General features: G+C 41.9%; 1 protein-coding gene across 5 annotated transcripts in view; it reads right to left on the reverse strand.

Annotated features, from left to right (window-relative positions):
- Nvl (nuclear VCP like) overlaps positions 1 to 14,168 on the reverse strand; it is a 48,144-nt gene extending 33,976 nt beyond the window's left edge. The window contains exons 1-10 of one of the 5 annotated variants that reach the window (XM_050142838.1): positions 14,013 to 14,168; positions 12,745 to 12,818; positions 9,908 to 9,960; positions 9,727 to 9,823; positions 7,067 to 7,124; positions 5,771 to 6,040; positions 4,580 to 4,709; positions 4,322 to 4,398; positions 3,262 to 3,396; positions 800 to 901 (exon numbers count right to left, since the gene is read on the reverse strand). In XM_050142838.1, coding sequence (XP_049998795.1) covers positions 800 to 901; positions 3,262 to 3,396; positions 4,322 to 4,398; positions 4,580 to 4,709; positions 5,771 to 6,040; positions 7,067 to 7,124; positions 9,727 to 9,823; positions 9,908 to 9,960; positions 12,745 to 12,818; positions 14,013 to 14,069 — 1,053 coding nt within the window. In that variant the 5' untranslated portion in view covers positions 14,070 to 14,168. Of the gene's footprint in view, positions 1 to 799; positions 902 to 3,261; positions 3,397 to 4,321; positions 4,399 to 4,579; positions 4,710 to 5,770; positions 6,041 to 7,066; positions 7,125 to 9,726; positions 9,824 to 9,907; positions 9,961 to 12,744; positions 12,819 to 14,012 lie in introns of those variants that run through there. The other 4 variants (XM_050142841.1, XM_050142839.1, XM_050142840.1 and 1 more) reach the window with 4 other exon arrangements.
- Positions 14,169 to 18,621: the final 4,453 nt, after the last annotated feature.

Consider the following 18,621-nt stretch of genomic DNA (forward strand, 5'->3'; position numbering starts at 1 on the left):
GCCTCATGCTTGTAATCAATATGTAAGCTCTCACCAGGCGGTGGCAGTGCACGCCTTTAACCCCAGCACTCGGGAGGCAGAGGCAGGCGGATCTCTGTGAGTTCGAGACCAGCATGGTCTACAAGAGCTAGTTCCAGGACAGGCTCCAAAACCACAGAGAAACCCTATCTCGAAAAAGAAAAAAAAAAAAAAAAAAAAAACTCCATGAGAGTTGAGTATTTTTACCATTGCAGGTTACTCCAAGTAACAGCGTAGAGTAGATAGCCTCCTCCCTACCATGCTAGGTGATGACCCTAAATTGTCTCCAACTTTCTTAGTCAGAATACAGACAATTACACCCATACTATGCTGAAGATGTAACTTCAACTAGACCCAAATATCCTCTTTTAAATTTTAATAACAGAAATTGTAGTGAGCTATAATTTTTTTCCTCTGGTAAGTGAATTTCCTTTTAACCTCTAATCATATAAAGAGCAATTATCCTTGAGTTTTACAGTGCTTGTATAATCCTAAATATGATAATTCTATTGTTTGCAAGTTGTTTGGTCAAACATAAGCTAGAGAAACAAGGTGAATGAAATATCGTAAGGACAAGATGTTTTGGATATTAAACTCTCAGGTATGACAGCACAAAAATCATTACCTGTTTGATCTCATATGAAACAGATTACTTGCCAAGAGTCTGCATCATTAGAACCCACTTTAAATTTTTACTACTAAACCTTTTTACAAAAGGAAATCCATGAGTGGGATAAAGCAACTAGCATTAGAAAAGCTGAACGGGCAAGAGCTGACTCACCACAGCTTGGTCAAATAAATCTCTGAGCTTTTGCTCAGATTCTCCAGAAACTCCTGACACAATCTCTGGTGCGGCCACTTTCAGAATTGGCAAGTCAAGTTCCTGTGCACAAACATGAAGAAGAGTGACTAAAGAGTAAACACAATTTAACTTCCTTACATTTTCCCTATCCAATCTGCCCTGTCAAAATTAGGTTGTTTTGTTTAAGTTATTTTTAAAAAATTATTTACTATGCAACCATGAATGTATGTATCTGTGTGTGCCACTGTGCACACGTGGAGGTCAGAGAACCACTTGTAGAAGTTGGCTCTCTCCCTCCACCTTGTTGTTTCTGGTTTCAACAAGGCTCATCAAGCATGGAGGATGTTCCTTACCCCTTGAGCCAACTTTCTGGCCTCTACAATTTCCTAAGGAATTTCATCTTTGTGTGTGGGCACAATGACAAACACTAATAAAAGTTTAGAGAGATGGGCTCAGCAGTTAAGAGCACCCACATAGCAGCTTACAGCTGTCGGTAACACCCTCTTCTGACTTTCATGGACACTAGCCATACACTTGGTACATAGACATACATGCAGTCAAAGCACTCACAAATGTAATACAGTAAATAAATCGAAACAAAGTCATCCAGGTGGTGGTGGCAAACACCTTTAATCCCAGCACTCAGGAGGCAGAGGCAGCTGGATCTCTTTAAGTGTGAAGCCAGACTGATTTGCAGAGCAAGTTCCAGGACAGCCAGGGGTACACAGAGAAACACTATCTTGAACCTCCCCCTCCCCAGTCAATAAAACAAAAACCTCCAAACACCTAAGAAAGGCTGGAGATGAGTTCAATTCCCAGAAGGACATGGTGGCTTACAACCATCTATGACAGGATCTGATGCCCTCTTCTGGTGTGCAGGTGTACATGCAAAGCACTCATACATAAAATATAAATAAATAAAAATAAATCCATAAAAAAGAACGAAAATCTTTGGTTTGAACCACCAATTATAGTGGTTATACCTCTAATCTCAGCACTTAGAAGACTAAAGCTTTGGGCTAACAGTGTTGAGACCCTGACTTTAAAAGAAACCTTAGGATTTACCCAAATACATAAATGCAAACACTATATTCCAAGGTCTGCTATGCAGTGGCCATGAAATAAATTTATTTTTAAAAAGATAAATCAAATTTCCTTTAAAAAGTGAGAGCTTGGGTGGAGAGATGGCTCCCTGGTTAAGAGCACTAGTTGCTCTTCAGAGGATCTAGGCTCAAATCCCAGCACCCACACGACACTTCACAGCTGCCTGTAACCTCAGTTTCAGGGGAACCAAGACCCTCAACAAGGAATACATGCAGGCAAGACACCAATGCTTATTTAAAAAAGAAAAAAGAAAGAAAAGTGAAAGTCTGCTCTATTGATGATAGAATAATATGCTATTCTCTTAGCTGAAATTTCTTGGATTACTTTGCTTTTTACCATAAAGTAAGTTTCTGAAAAATCTGACATGACAAAATTAAGATTGCCAGGTTTTTACTTTGCAAAATAAATGTCTTTTTGTGGGCACAGAGATGGATGGAGTTGATCCAAGGAAGAAGCACACAAAATTAAAGCCTAGGCTAGGTAGGTTTGCAATCCTGCCTTACCCCACACATTTCAGGTGTGTGTTACCATGCCTAAGTAATCATTTCAAACTGTTTTAGAAAGGCATTTTAACAATGGAAATCTTAAATAAATTTAACTCCAAGAAAAAAAAAATACTTTAAGAATATTTTGCTGCTTTAAGAACAAGTAGGATAAGAAAGAGAGGTAACTAAAATGTAAACTAAGTGTTTAAAAGAGTTTGTAATTTACAGTTATGCTATTTTGCTTTCCACCCAATTTTTGTCAAAGACACAATAATTGTATTCATTAAAAAAACAGCATAAGTAGTGTCATGAGAAAAGGTGACAAAAGAAAGTTGGGGTTGGGGATGGCTCAGTCTGTAAAGTGCTTAGAGCATGAGCACCGGAGTTTAGAGCTGCGCCACTGATGTAAAAGCCGGGCAGTGGAGCTCCACATCAGGAACCCACAGACAGGGAAAGATGATCTCTGGAGTTTCCTGGCCAACCAGTCTAGGCAAATTAAGTGTGATCCAGGTTCAATGAGAAGCCCTGTCTCAAAACAACAACAAAAAGACAATGAGGATGCTGGGCGGTGGTGGTGCATGCTTTAATCCCAGCACTCAGAAGGGAGACGCCAGCCTGGTTTACAGAGTGAGTTCCAGGACTAAGAAACTCTATCTCAAAAAACCAAAGACAATGAGGAAGATGAGGTGAGAGGAACAAAGAGAGGGAGAAGAGGAGGAAGGGAAATTACTTACAGATCAGATTTGCTTCCTATAAAGATACCAGGGCTAATTGGAATTGACCAAAGAGAAAAATAAACAGCAACAACAACAACAATAAAAAAAATCAAACTCCAGTACAAATTTGCCTTACCCCAGCAATGGCATGCGCAAGTAATGTCTTCCCACAGCCTGGTGGCCCATGCAAGAGAACTCCACGAGGAGGTACGACACCAAGGTGCTGGTATACCTCTGGGTGACGCATGTGTATCAGCATTTTGCAGACTTCCTGTCAAGAAATAAGCATAAAAGATGTCTTCCTCAGTCCAAACCACAAAGAGTCAAAGTAGAACAAAATCTTCTGTTTTTTGGAACACTAAAACATACTAGATAGAACACAGGCTTTAGGCTTCCACTTGAGTTTGAATCCTGGCTTTGGTATGCTGTGTAAATAAATGATATCTCCACACTTCTGTTTCCCGAGCTGTAAAAATATCTACCTCATAAAATACCAAGAAAATTAGCTAACACAGAGACTGTAACAGAGGAGACACTAAGAAACTGTAGCCATTACTATTAGGACTGTCAGAACAGTATAACAGTTAAAGCATGTACTTTACACACACTAAAACTAAGATTCTGAAAGGACAGGAAGCTTCCTTTCTCTCTTGGCTCCCTCAATGATCAGGTTTGCTCATCGCACCTTCCCTGTCTTCTTTCTATATTCACTTCACACTAAAAGCCAAAGATGCAGGGCTGGAGAGATGGCCCAGTGGTTAAGAGCACTGGCTGCTCTTGCAGAGGACCTGGGTTTGTTTCCTAGCACCTACATGGTGGCTCAAACTGTAACACCAGTTCCTGGGAATCTGGCACTCCCTTGTAGCTTCTGAGGGCACCACACATGCAGTGGTGCACAAACATACATGCAAGCAGAACACCTATACACATAATTTTTTTTAAATATTTATTTATTTATTATATTATGTGTATAGCATTCCTTCCATGTGTGCCTGCAAGCCAGAAGGGGGCGCCAGGTCTCATTATAAATGGCTGTAAGCCACCATGTGGTTGCTGGGAATTGAACTCAGGACCTCTGGAAGAGCAGTCGGTGCTCTGAGCCATCTCTCCAGCCCCACACATAATTTTTTATTTAAATTAAAAACAAACAGGCTTTATTTGTGTAAATGCAACGCCTTTTCCCAACTGGCACTAACTTTTAATGTTGCGTCATTGCCTCCAACATCTTCAAACTTCACACTGGAAATCTGCAACTCTACACTCCTTGCTTTAGCTAGTAAAAAACAAAAAAGTTGAAAAGATTAGTGATTCCTTACCAAAGCTCCATTAGATTAAAAAAATAAAAAGTTTTCACCTAGGTATTTCCACACACAAATTGTTCTCAAAACAACTCAAAATAGTGAAGCCCTCTCTCAAAGCAAACTCAACCCTGCCACCTACTGCTACCCACTCACCTTTCTTTTGCAGAATAGTTTCTATTTCTCCATCTACTTCCTGAAGATCCGCTGTCTTTCTTTTGTTTCCTTTGCCCTTTGGCCTACCTTTCCTTTTCTTATCACTTTCCAGAAGAGAACCTTTTAAATTCTGGGGAGAAAATATAAACTTAAATATGCTGTACTTCAAATTACAATGCTAACAGATGGTTTTCAAAGGCAGCAATATATACACACACATTTGTGCTGTAGCTATTACCAATCTCTTTCATGCCTTTCTTCAGAAACCTAAAGGCACAGCTTAAATCTTAACAGTTGCTAACTTTCTTTCTAGGTTCTGCCAGTTGACCAGTTAAATTTATTTAATCTCTTCTAAAAGACTTAATACAGATAAACAATATCTTACCAATGTTCTCCATAGATGAACAGTTACAGCTTAAAGCAAAGAAAGATATTTGGGGAAAGACCCAATAATAACATAAAAGGAAAACCTATTCCCCCCAATACTTTGATGATGAAAATAGAAGGATCTAATAGAAGTTAAGGGCTTTCTTAGACATAAATTTCAACAATGGACTAAGCTACAAGAGACCCTATTTCAAAATCAAACAAAGATTTTTTTTTAAGTCCTTATCATAAGACCATGAGAACTGAGTTCAAATTCTACCCCACCCCCATAAAAAGCTGTGTCATGGGGTAGTTTGTAATGCCAGTGCTGGGTAGGCAAAGACAAGAGGGTCTTTGAAGCTTGCTAGTCAACCAGTCTAACAGAATCAGAAAGCCCCAGATTTAGTATGAGACTTTGAGACCACCACATGCCCCATGTAAGTGAGTGTGTGTGTGTGTGTGTGTGTATGTGTGTGTGTGTGTGTGTGTGTGTGTGTGTTTTAGACAGGGATTATCTAGGTAGCCTCGGCTGTCCTAGAACTTGCTTCATAGACCAGGAAGGCCTTGAACTCAGGCATGCATCACCACCAGCTGACTTTTCTTCCTCAAAAACCCCAAAACCAAAAAAGCCTGTATCTTTAGCCAGGCATGGGGGTGCACAGCTATAACCCCAGCACTCAGGAGGCAGAGGCAGGCAGATCTCTGAGTTTGAGGCCAGCCTGGTCTACAGAGTGAGTTCCAGGATGGCCAAAGATATACAGAGAAAGTCTGTCTCAAAAAAACAAACAAACAAAAAACAACAAAAACAAAAGAAAAAGAAAATACCTGTATCTCAGAATCTGGCTTTAAGTTGCTTTGGTCATCTGATAGGTCCAAGAGATGACTGTCTTTCTTTCCACCTGGGGTTTTGTCAATAAACCATCCTCCCTCAGATTCTCTAGCAGGGGTCTTCAATGGCATGATGCTCGTTTTAGAAGTCAGCAATGGTGTTGAAGTGGTGGCTTCTCCTTGGTCCAACTTCGGAGTGTTTGAAACAGAGTCAGAGTTTCCTTTCCGATACAAAGACAGCAGGGAGTTGTTCATGTGATTTGCTGACTGGCAGAAACATGATCTCATTTAAGTTACTCAGGAAGTATTAAAGCTTCAGTACCTAAACTAATAAGCTTTGTGTATTTTACTTTAAACAACTTCTCTCACATTTACAGGCAGAATACACAGGCTATTAGTTAATTTCCAAAAAAGTTTGTACTATCCAAAACTACTATAATCACTCTAAGGTAACAGAACCAGGCCAATTCATAATTGGTGATTAAATAAAATCAAGAGGTATAAAAATGGACCAGTAATCAGTGAGTCATAACTCAATACTAGATCAAATATAATGGAGTACTGTAATTACTTTGTTAATAAATTTAAGGCCTCATTTACCAAGGAAGGATAAACTAAGAAGCAACCATTAAGTAACTTGGCACGTTTTTGCTGTATCTTTTTATTTAGGTCTGTCATGTTGCCTCCTTGGCAGAAAGTACAGGCTGCCCTTGTACTTAGAGATCTGCCTGCCTGTGCCTCTCAAGTGCTGAGATTAAAGGTGACAGACTGGTGTATTTCTTTATTACCTGCCTTAGTATTCTAATCTGCCTTTCGTTTTGGCTATCGTTTTCCCTCCTTTTTCTTTATATAACTAATTATACAAGTGTAAGTACTGGAAGGAGGACTAAGCCATTGGTAATATGTACAGAAAGCATTCAATTACATATTGATAAAGATGAACAGGTCCTTCATTCTATTTTTGATTTTTCTTCTAAGAAAGGATCATCATGAGTAAGGAAAACAAAACTGGGGGCTGGAGTGATAGCTCAGCAATTAAGAACACTGGCTGCTCTTTCAGAACACCCAGGTTCAGTTCCCAGGACCCACATGATGATGGCTCCTAATTCTAGTTCCAGGATATCCAATGCCCTCTTCTGAACTCAGGCACCAGATATGCATATGGTGCACATACATACATGCAGATAAAACAGTAATATAGATATATACATATATATATTAAAAACAGATGAATCTTAAAAGAAAGGAAGAAAAAAAGAAAAAAGGAGTAGGCTCACAGAATGTCTGACTTACCTGTGGGTCTGGGTAATCTTCCATGTCTGAATCATCATCAGAATAGCTTTCAGTGTACCTAAGGAATTTGAGAGAGAGAGAGAGAGAGAGAGAGAGAGAGAGAGAGAGAGAGAGAGAGAGAGAGAAAGTAAAAAAGTTTTGAAGGCTTTTCTCTGATAACATAAAAAATTGCTATCTCAAGTAAGTTAGTATATTAAGGTAAACATGATAAGTCCAAGGGCTGGCTGGGGCGGGGGTGGGGTTGGTGCACACCTTTAATCCCAGCACTTGGGAGACAGAGGCAGGTGGATCCTTTGAGTTTGAGGTCAGTCCAATCTACATAGTGATTTCCAGGACAGCCAAGGCTACATAGAAAAACCCTGTCTTAAAAAATCAAAACACCCAAAAACTACAACAACAAAAAAAGGGAGAGCTGGATCAGCGGTGAAAAGCACTTGCTGCTCATATATAAGACCGAGGTTGGTTCCTAACACAATGACCTCTACCTCCAGCTTACAGGGTATATATGATGCCCCTTGGGGCCTCCACAGGTACCCACATATACATGGCATCCCCTAACACAAGCACACTCACTTACAATTTTTAAAACTTAGAATAATTTAAAACAAAACAATACAAATCTCAGATCAGTGTACGGGTCAACCATAATCAGAGAAGCTTATTCCATTATTATTATTATTATTATTATTATTATTATTATTATTATATTTTTTTTTTGAGACAAGAGTTTCTCTGTATTAACAGCTGTGGCTGTCCTGAAACTCGTTCTGTAGACAAGGCTGGCCTCAAACTCAAACAGATCCACCTGCCTCTGCTTCTGAATACTGAAATTAAAGAAATACACCACCACCACTCAGCTTGAGAAGTTTATTTGTATAGTAGATGAGAATCAGTACAGAGACCCACAACTGGATCATGTGCAGTGTAAGACTTTGAAGTACTCAGCTTTAAATGGGGTGTCTTCACCAAACCCCTCCCTTAAGGCTCAGGGATCTGTGCAGAGGAGGTAGAAAGATTGCAAGAGCCAAAAGTAGTGGATAAGTCCAAGGAAACAGTCTTCCAGACACAAGAGCACTGATGCACACATGAACTCACAGACACCAAGGCAGCATGCACTGGACCTGCACAGGTTCAAACTGGACAAAGTCCACCACCGGAAAGGAAATGGGCACGAGAAGTAATTCCAATTGAAAGCTACTAGGCAAGGGGGTATCACTGGGGAGATTAACCACAATCCAAGGAAAGCCCCATTTTGGGAGGAGTTAGTTGGCTAACATAAAACAAACTCCAAGTTTTCTGTGAGACCTTTCTATTTTGGCTTTTTTTTTCCTGTCTTAACTAGTTTTTGTTTACTTTAGTTTTCATTTTTTTGTTTGAGGAAGGTAAGGGAGGTGGGGAGAATCTAGGAGGAACTAGGGATCAAAACACATTGGTGGCACACACCTTTAATCCCAGCACTTAGGAGGCAGAGGCAGGTGGATCTAGTGAGCTCCAGGATAGCTAGGACTACACAGTGAAATGCTGTCTCAAAAAACCAAAACCAAGCCGGGCGGTGGCGCACACCTTTAATCCCAGCACTCGGGAGGCAGAGGCAGGCGGATCTCTGTGGGTTCGAGGCCTGCCTGGTCTACAAAGGGAGTTGCAGGACAGACTTCAAAGCTACAGAGAAACCCTGTCTCAAAAAAAAACAAAAACAAAGAAATAATAATAATAATAAAAATAAATCTCAGGAAAAAGAGATCAAAGGAAAGTGGGATTTAAAAATTCATTTTAAATAGCCAGGTGTGGTTGTGTATGCCTTTATTCCCAACACTTGGGAGGCAAAGAAAGGCTGATCTCTGTGAGTTGAGGCCAGCCGGATCTACCAAGAATGTTTGAGGATAACCAGGACTACACAGAGAGATGCTGTCTCAAAACTAAGCTAAATTAAAAATAAAAATTCATTTAACCACTTACAACCCTGTGCTTAATATCATGGAATATCAGCTTCCTTATCTATCAAATATAAGGACTGTCTCGTAATTTTGTTTTCATGTATACAGGTGCGTTTTGCCTGCATGTATATATGTGCACCGCATGTATATCCCCGAGAACTGCAGTTACAGACAGCTGTGAACAGTCATGTGAGTGCTGGGAATCAAACCTGATTCTTCTGGAAGAATTGAGCCATCAATCCAGTTACAAAAACATTTGCATTTTTAACATAAATGCACCAGCCATAACAGATTTAAACACTAAAATTTCTGCCATCTTTTAGTATACCTGGCATTATATTAAAGCAAAGAATAACAATGATGACAAGACAACTGTGCTGGTAATACAAAACAGAAAACAATTCCAAAGCCATATGATATAAAGATTACAGTAAATCTCTATAATCAAGTGTTAAGAGAAAACTCACAAGGGATCTAAGAAGATCAAAGACATCTTCACTGATGTTTGAAGGCTGAATGGGATTTGTAAGTGGAAATGAATACTCAAGTTACTGAAAGCCAGTCCAAAGATCTTTAGGGATAGAGAACAAGCAATACAACTGGAAGAACAGACAATGCAAGGCAGGAAAACGTTCAGGTACAACTGCACTGTTGGCCAAAAAGAGCCGCTGAAAGTTTTCTGAATATAAATGTGGGACTTTAGAAAAAGTGCTTTGTAATACTTACTCATCTTCTTCATCTTGTCTTGCTCTTTTTGCCAGATGTTTGTCCTCTAATTCTTTAATATTCTTAAGTTCTTTCTCACTACAAATGATGCTAAATACTGAAACAAATAATAAAATGTCATGAGTTAAAACAATTATTTCCATAAATGTTGATAATTCTGCTCAAACAGTGAAAGACTCACCTTTTTCTACTTGAATCCTAAAAGCATTTCTTTTTCTTCGGCCATAATCTACACTGGGAAAAAAAATTTTTTTTAGCACAGTTTTCAAAAATATATTCCACAAATCTTGCACACTATAGAATCCTTATTGTTCTTATTGGTTGATAAATAAAGCTGCTTTGGCCCATGGCAAGGCAGAACAGGGGCAGATGGGAAACCCAAGCAGAGGGTGTCTGGGAGACACCAGTCAGCTGATGAGGAAGCAAGACATGTAGAAAATGAGGCAACACCACAGCTACATGGCAATATATAGATTAATAGAAAATGGTTAATTTAAGATGTAAGAGCTAGCTAGTAAGTCTGAGGCATGGCCAAACATTTATAAGTAATATTAAGCCTCTGAGTGGTTCAGGAACTGGTAGGCGGGAGAAAAACAAAACAAGAAAACAAAGTACTTAATTTAAATGGAGACCTTGAAGTTGTGAGGCCTTTATTAAGCAAATGTAAGCATATTAAAATATAAGAAAGAGCACAACAGCATCTCAGACAATAAGGTAAGAATAACTAAACCAAACCAGCCCAAGACTAATTCTTTCCTAAATGGTGCTTAGTTAGGACTCAGTCAAGAGAGCTACATAACATTAAAAAGATAAAGGCAGGCCTGAGAGAACACACCTGCAATCCCTGTACTCTGGAGGCCGAGGCAGGAAGACTGTGAGTTTGAAGACAGCCTATAATACGTAACAAGAGCAGGCGATGGTGGCGCACGCCTTTAATCCCAGCACTCGGGAGGCAGAGGCAGGTGGATCTCTGTGAGTTCGAGACCAGCCTGGTCTACAGAGCTAGTTCCAGGACAGGCTCCAAAGCCACAGAGAAACCCTGTCTCGAAAAACCAAAAAAAAAAAAAAAAAAAAAAAAAATACATAACAAGACCTTGTCTTATAAATAAAAGATAAACTAGAAAATGACTAACTAAAAACATAAAACACAGGCACAACTATAACAGAGAGAGCCAGCAGATGGTTCAGCAGGTAGGGCTGTTTGCCACATAAGCCTAAACCACCTGAACTTGATCTCTGAAGCCCATAGAGGGTAGGAGACAACTTCAAAAACTTGTCCTCAGACCTCCACATGCATGATGTGGCATGACATATGTACATGTGCACACGGGCATGTATACACACAGAGGGAACATGCTGGCAGATTTGTTTTTTTGTTTTGTTTTTCAAAACAGGATTTCTCTGTAGCTTTGGAACCTGTCCTAGAACTTGCTCTGTAGACCAGGCTGGCCTGGAACTCACAGAGATCCACCTGTCTCTGCCTCCGAGTGCTGGGATTAAAGGTGGGTACCACCACCACCCGATCCCACTGGCAATTTTTCTAATTTAAAAAAAAAAAAAGGAAAGGTGTTTTTGCTGGAAAGCACTGAGACTCCATACTTGGACCCACGGCTATTAACTAAGAATAGGATGAAAGCCGGCATCTCTGCCCTAACTTCTTCTTGTTTCTGGCTCCTGCATGAGGACAGTAATCACTCCAGCAGTATCTACCTAATCTTTTTCATCCCCCTCTAGGCTACAAGTTTGAAGGCCAAGTTGGGCTGCACAAAACCTGCTCTTAACAACACAAAATCCAGAGGCAGGGGCAGGTAGATCCCTGTAAGGTGGAGGCCAGCCTGGTCTACAAAGTGAGTCCCAGGCCAGCCAGGGATATACATTAAGACTCTCAAAAAACAAAATAAAGCAAAACAACACAAACAAACAAAAACAACAAAAAAAGAAAAGTACCACTCACACAAAATAAGGGCATTAACAAGTATAAAAAAGGAAAGTGGGGGGGGGGGTGGAGAGATGGCTCAGAGGTTAAGAGCATTGTCTGCTCTTCCAAAGGTCTTGAGTTCAATTCCCAGCAACCACATGGTGGCTCACAACCATCTGTAATGGGGTCTGGTGCCTTCTTCTGTCCTGCAGGCATACACACAGACAGAATATTGTATACATAATAAATAAATATAAAAAAAAAAGGAAAGTGGTCAGATCAGGTTAAATAAATATGTTCTCTAAAGACATCCCTTCAATGGCTGTGGTTAGCACAGATGTGAAGACTGGTTTTCAATGGTGGTGGAAGTGACATCCCAAGAGGGAACTGTGACCCTGTGAGGGGCATTTCCTAAGTCACAAAGGCTGGAGAGCATTAAGAGAATCAGTGAGTGAGGGCAGTTACTGGGTATTCTAGCTTAAACAACAATTCTACCTAAAAAGCCTACTGCTCCTTAGCTCTCAGCTGTTCAGCCATTCTTTCGTGACAGTGAGAAAACCTGAGTTGAGTTACCTAAGCTGGGACCTGTCTGCTGTATACGTAAACCCATGTTGAATACTTTTAAAAGAACTGAACTTTGTAGGAATACAATTAGCTTATAAATTGAGAGATTCAACTGTTGTCTTTTAATTCAACCTGACATCTTCCTTCCTCTGCTTCAGGTGGTGGGCTTATAGATATGGCCACCAGGCCTGACTCACATTCCTTGACAGAGTGAGAGCTGAGGAAGAACACGCACCAGCTTTTAATTTTCTGATGAAACGGAAATGGAAGTAATATAGCAGTATCTCTATCTCCCGGCCAACTGAAGAGAAAATAAAAGGAAAAAAGGAGCCATTTCCTCCAGGGAAAGGAATCAACACTGAATATAGTAGATGATTACAGATGTTTGTATAGCTGATTTGGGATTTGGGTTTAATGAATTGGTAAGATAACACCAGCAGACATTGAAATCAACTGAAAAATTAAATAAAATGAGGTATTTAAAATGGAAGGGGAGAGGGATTTAAAAACAAGGATTCAAAAGTACACTTCTTTACCTGTACATTTTTTGCAAATCAGACGCTAAGATCCCAGTGTCCACGTATTTGCCACATCTATTGCTGGTGAGGTACTGAAGAGAAAATATGATTTCAGTCAGTAAATTAAGAGGTTGAATTATTCCAACACATACTTCTATGCAAGTTCCTCGGGAATAAAGTATACCACAAAATATAAAAACATATCACAAACATAATTAAAAAAAACTGTTATAATCTGTAACTGGATTTTTTTTTTTGGTTTTGGTTTTTTTTTTTTTTTTTCAGACAGGGTTTCTCTGTGTAGCCATGCCTGTCCTGGAACTCGCCAGTAGACCAGGCTGGCCTCGAACTCAGATCTCCCTGCCTCTGCCTCCTGAGTGCTGGGAGGGATTGAGGGCATGTGCCACCACCAACCGGCTTAGAAGATTTAATTAACATACTTACCCACTAGAATATCTTAAGTAGTGAGGCCTTACTATACATCCTATGTTCTCAAACACACACGAACAAGCAGCAAATGTTTGACATCTGCCACTCACAAAGCTATCAGCTGAAGGCTGGGGCTGGAGACAGCTACTAGTGAGCAGAGATAACTAGGAAGTCGGATATAGAGAATTCAAGATAGCTGGCTGGTGGTGGTGCAGATGCAGGCAGAAATCAGAGTTCGAGGCCAGCCTGGACTACAGAGCAAGTTCCAGGACAGCCAGGGCTACATAGAGAAACTCTGTCTCGGAACAAAATAAAATAAGACAGAAACACAAATGCCTTTCGGGACGTGGTGGCAAAGCCTTTAACCTAGTATTGGAGAAACACAGGCAGGAAGACGTCTGTGAGCTCAAGGCTGGCCTGGTCTATCTGCATAGCGAATTTCAGGCCAGGCTGAGCGACGACGCTGTCCCAATAAAACCAAAGAAAAAGAAAATTTCTCCCTCCCCTCAACTCGTGCTGCTGAGGACATCACTGAAGGCTGATATCACCACACAGTGCCCCCCAGCTACGAACATAAGAAAACACTGGCAAAGCACCCAGGCTCCCCCTTTTTACTGTTCCCCTAGAGTAACCGCAAGCTCTGGAATTAACGTTGAATTGTGGGCACCGAGAGCACTGGAAGAAAAGCCATTTCCCGACTTAAGAGGAGATCGAATCCTGGCCTCGATGAGGAGGGCAGGCCGGGGCCGGCGTCCACGGTGGGAACGTCCACGCACCCTGCCGGAACCCAGCCGCGGCCTGAGGCGCCGGGCAACCGCGCGAACGCCGAGCCGCGGTATTCTGGGAAACACACGCACCTGAATGACCCGCTGCTTCAGCTTCCCGTCTATGAACACCGCAGGCCTGGGCTTCATGCTGCCGGGGCCAACCGCGGGCACTTCACCTTAGCTGCAAAGCCTGTGGCAGCCGCCTTACCCGATGCACCGGAAACGGAGCGCACGCGTCGTCCCCCAGTACCGGAAGTGCCCCAGGACCTCACCCCCTACCCCCACCTCCAGCCCTGTGCGCACACCTTCTCCTCCGCCCTAGAGCTCCGAGAGTAGAGAGGCTTGCACTGCTAAGAAGAACTGGAAGACCTGGCAGTGCGCGCGAGTTTCTAACCCAGTTCTTTTTCAGGATTGCTCAACAGGGCCTAAACGGCTAGGCCCGCTTTGAAGACATTAAACTTTATTGGTTCCCAACTGAGCAAACAGACACGGACGCCAACCTTTGTGGCTGCGCAGACTCCCACTAGCGAGTAGTAAATTTGACGTTAAAGAAGGCTTAGCGGCACGTGCGTGTAACTTAAGTATTCGGGAAGTCGAGGCAAGGAAGGTTGCTGAGAGTTCAAAGGCAGAAGGGCCAAGTAGCAAGATGCTGTCTCAAAACAAAAAAGTTTGAATGTGTCACAGTCCAGGCTGGGAGCCGCAACATGTTCGTGGTTTTGTTTTTTATTTTGTTTTGAGACAGGTTCTCACAGTGTAAACCCAGAATGTGTGGAACTCAGTCTGCAGCCTGAGGAGTTTTTCCCTTAGAGACGTCTTTTCAGGCAAAACCATGAATCTTGACTTTGTTGGAGAAAAGAATTTCAGGAAGAACCAATAAGAAGCAGAATTGGAGTTTATTAAAGATACTTTCAACAGCCGGGCAGTGGTGCTGCACGCCTTTAATCCTAGCACTTGGAAGGCAGAGGCAGGTGAACCTCTCTCTCAGTTCCAGGCCGGCCTGGTCTGCGGAGTGAATTCTGGGACAGCAAAGGCTGTTACGTAGAGAAACCCTGTCATGGAAAAACAAACAAAAAATACTTTTTAACAGTCTTAAGCACAGTGGTTAATAGAGAGATCCTCAGGGGAAGAACAAGATGAAAACCGTGTGAGTATGGCGTCCTTCACCCTTAAGGGAGGATTGTGTGCAGGAGATTTTGCAGTGGGTATGTGAAGGAGCCTCTGAATTGTTATTGGTGTCTATTCTTAAGGTAAATTGTTCAAAGAGTAATTTACAATGAGGTTTAAATGGTTGTTAAGAAAGTTGGATTCATTCAAGGGGCTAGAGAAATGGCTCAGTGGGTTAAGAGCACTGCTTGTTCTTCCAAAGGTCCTGAATTCAATTCCCAGCAACCACACAGTGGCTCACAACCATCTGTAATAAGATTTGGTGCCCTCTTCTGGCCTGCAGAATACTAAGAATACTGTATACATAATAAATAAATAAATAAATCTTGCAAAAGAAAGTTGGATTCGTGAGGGAGAAGCGCTGAGAATACAGAATGGGTTGTCTTTTACTTTCTATTGTGAAACACACAGCCGAGTTAACTTAGAGAAGGGTTGGTTTGTGGCTCGTGTTCCAGAGGGATAACCATGATGGTGGAACAGAGAGTAGCAGGCAGGCGGCAGCTGGGGCAGCAGCAAAGAGCACACACATCTAACCATAAACAGAAAGCCTTGAACTAAATCCAATTGGTAGGAATCTTTTGAAACCTTAAAGCTTACATTCCAGTGACAAGGCCACACCTATGTCTTCCCCAGACAACCACGGACTGGGGACAAGTATTCCAATACCCAAGGCTGTTGAGGACTCTTCAAACCACCACAGTAACCGTGCCTGGCAGTCTTTATTTTTCAGTTCTGAATATCAAACCCAGAAGCCGCATAAATGATAGGCAGTCACTCCACCAATTGAGCCACATCAAGTGAACTATATCCCTACCTCCAAATTTCATTCTTCTTAATACCAGAATAATATCCCATTGTGTGTGTGTGTGTGTGTGTGTGTGTCCATCTTGGATGTTTAGGTGGGTTCCAACTTGACTCTTGGGAATAGTGTTGTAATAAAATATGGGTATTATGTAGGTATCTCTCGTGTACCGACATTCATTTGGGAATACACATAGGAGTGGATCAACTAAATCATACGATATTTTTAGGAATCTTCCTACTGTCTTCCATAGTATCTGTGTAATGATCTGTCCTGTCCCTTTAAGAGGAAAGCCCTGCCCACTTCCCCCACCTCCACTGAGGCAGGCAGATCTTCCTTCCTGCTTGCAGCCTGAGTCTCTTCCTTTTCCTACTCCCTCAAGAAGAGGCAGCTTCTGTCTCTCTTTTCCCTCCCCTCCCCTGCCCTCCCCTCCCCTTCCCTTCTGTCCCCTCCTTCCCCTTCCCTTCCATAACCCACTAAATAAATATCCAACCGCATTCTGCATGGCATGCCCATCCATCCATCTGTCTCTCACCTGCTGCCTGGCTCCCTGCCCGAGTCCAGCTTTCTTAGGAGACCTGCATGTACCCTCCCTGCCTGGTACCGGCTGCTCTCTGGACCCCCTGCCCGCTGCCTGCCCCCGCTCCAGGACCTGCAGCATGGTCTCATGGCGTGCTGCCCACTCCAGCCACTCAGGAACCTGCAATATTTTATTTTTCCCATTACAATCTGTAGTAGTTTATATTCCCATAAATAGTTCCTAAGGTGTCCTTTCTTTCCAAGTCCTTGCCAGCCATTGTTGTTAATTGTTTGTAGTAGCCTTTCTGACTGGAGTGAGATGGACTCTCAGCAAAGAAGTTATTTGTATTTCCCTGTATCATGTTGCTCTCAACAGCAGGTATAAAATTTTACATGCCATCAACATGTATAAGAATCCAATTATTGGGCTGGAGAGATGGCTCAGAGGTTAAGAGGATTGCCCACTCTTCCAAAGGTCCTGAGTTCAATTCCCAGCAACCACATGGTGGCTCACAACCATCTGTAATGGGGTCTGGTGCCCTCTTCTGGACATCAGGCATACACACAGACAGAATATTGTATACATAATAAATAAATAAATTTAAAAAAAGAATCCAATTATTGCTGGGCGGTGGTGGCGCACGCCTTTAATCCCAGCACTCAGGAGGCAGAGGCAGGCGGATCTCTGTGAGTTTGAGACCAGCCTGGTCTACAAGAGCTAGTTCCAGGACAGGCTCCAAAACCACAGAGAAACCCTGTCTCGAAAAACCAAAAAAAAAAAAAAAAAGAATCCAATTATCTAGCTAGGAGGTGGTGGCACATGCCTTTTAATCCCAGCTCCAGGACAGGCTCCAAAGCTACAGAGAACCCTGTCTTGAAAAAACAAAGCAAAAAAAAAAAAAAAAAAAAAAAGAATTTCAATTATTCAAGGGGAACACCTTGGCTCATTTTGTAATCCCAGCATTCAGGAGGCTGAGGCAACAGGATTGAAGTTTGAGGCTAGTCCATTCCACTTGGTGAGTTCCAGCCATTCTTGGCTATGCTGTGAGACCCTGCCTCAACAACAACGGATAACAAGTATTTCATGTCTTCAGCTGTTGTGTTTGTTTTACTCTTTTGGGTTTTTTTTGAGGGGGGCACCAAACTCCCAAATAAATCACATGGAGGCCTGTACTTTCTTACAAATGCCCAGGCTTAGCTTGGCTTGTTTCTTGCCAGCTTTTTATCTCTTTTGTTTAAATTTATTATGTGGTCTGCCTGTGTGTATTCCTGCAGGCCAGAAGAGGGCAGCAGATGACTGTGAGCCACCATATGGTTGTCTGGAATTGAACTCAGTACCTTTAGATGAGCAGGCAGTGCTCTTAACCCAAGCCATCTCTCCAGCCCTCTAGTCAGCTTTTCCTTCCTTCCTTCCTTCCTTCCTTCCTTCCTTCCTTCCTTCCTTCCTTCCTTCCTTCCTTCCTTTCTTTTTTGTGTTTTTTTGAGACAGGAGACAGGGTTTCTTTGTAGCTTTGGAGCCTTCCCTGGAACTAGCTCTTGTAGACCAGGCTGGCCTCGAACTCACAGAGATCCACCTGCTGGGATTAAAGGTGTGCGCCACCACGCCACCACCACCCACTATCTTGTCAGCTTTTCTTAAATTATCCTGACTACCTTTTGTCACTGGGTTTTTATCATTCTTATTTCTGTATATCTTACTTTCACTCTTACTCCATGGCTGGCTGTGTAACAGGGTGGCTGACCCCTGAAGTCCTCAGCTCCTTGTTCTCTTGCTCCTCTTTCTTCCCAGAGTTCTGCTAGCCCCACCAATCCTCGCTCCTGCCTCACTATTGGCCATTTAGCTCTTTATTAGTCCATCAGATGTTCATCAGCAAAGCATCAACAGCTTCACAGAGGTAAACAAATGCAACATAAACAAAAGCAACACACCTTACAGTCATATTCCCCAACATTCATCAACATGTATTTTCTGTTCTTTTCATAGTAACCATTCTAATGGATGTATCACTTCATTGTAGATTTGATTTACATTTTCTTAGTGGCTAGTAATATTGAAAGTTTTCATGTGCTTATCAGCCATTTGTATAACCTGGGGGAAATGTCCAGAAGTGTTCTTGCTCCACTGATGTTTTCTTCCTTTCTTTTTTCTTTTACCTCTCTCTCTCTTTCTCCATTCCATTCTCTCTCTCTCTCTCTCTCTCTCTCTCTCTCTCT

This window comes from Alexandromys fortis, unplaced genomic scaffold (genome assembly GCF_014885135.2).
Source record: "Alexandromys fortis isolate MF-2015 unplaced genomic scaffold, M_Fortis_MF-2015_v1.1 scaffold_51, whole genome shotgun sequence".
Taxonomy (NCBI): Eukaryota; Metazoa; Chordata; class Mammalia; order Rodentia; family Cricetidae; genus Alexandromys; species Alexandromys fortis.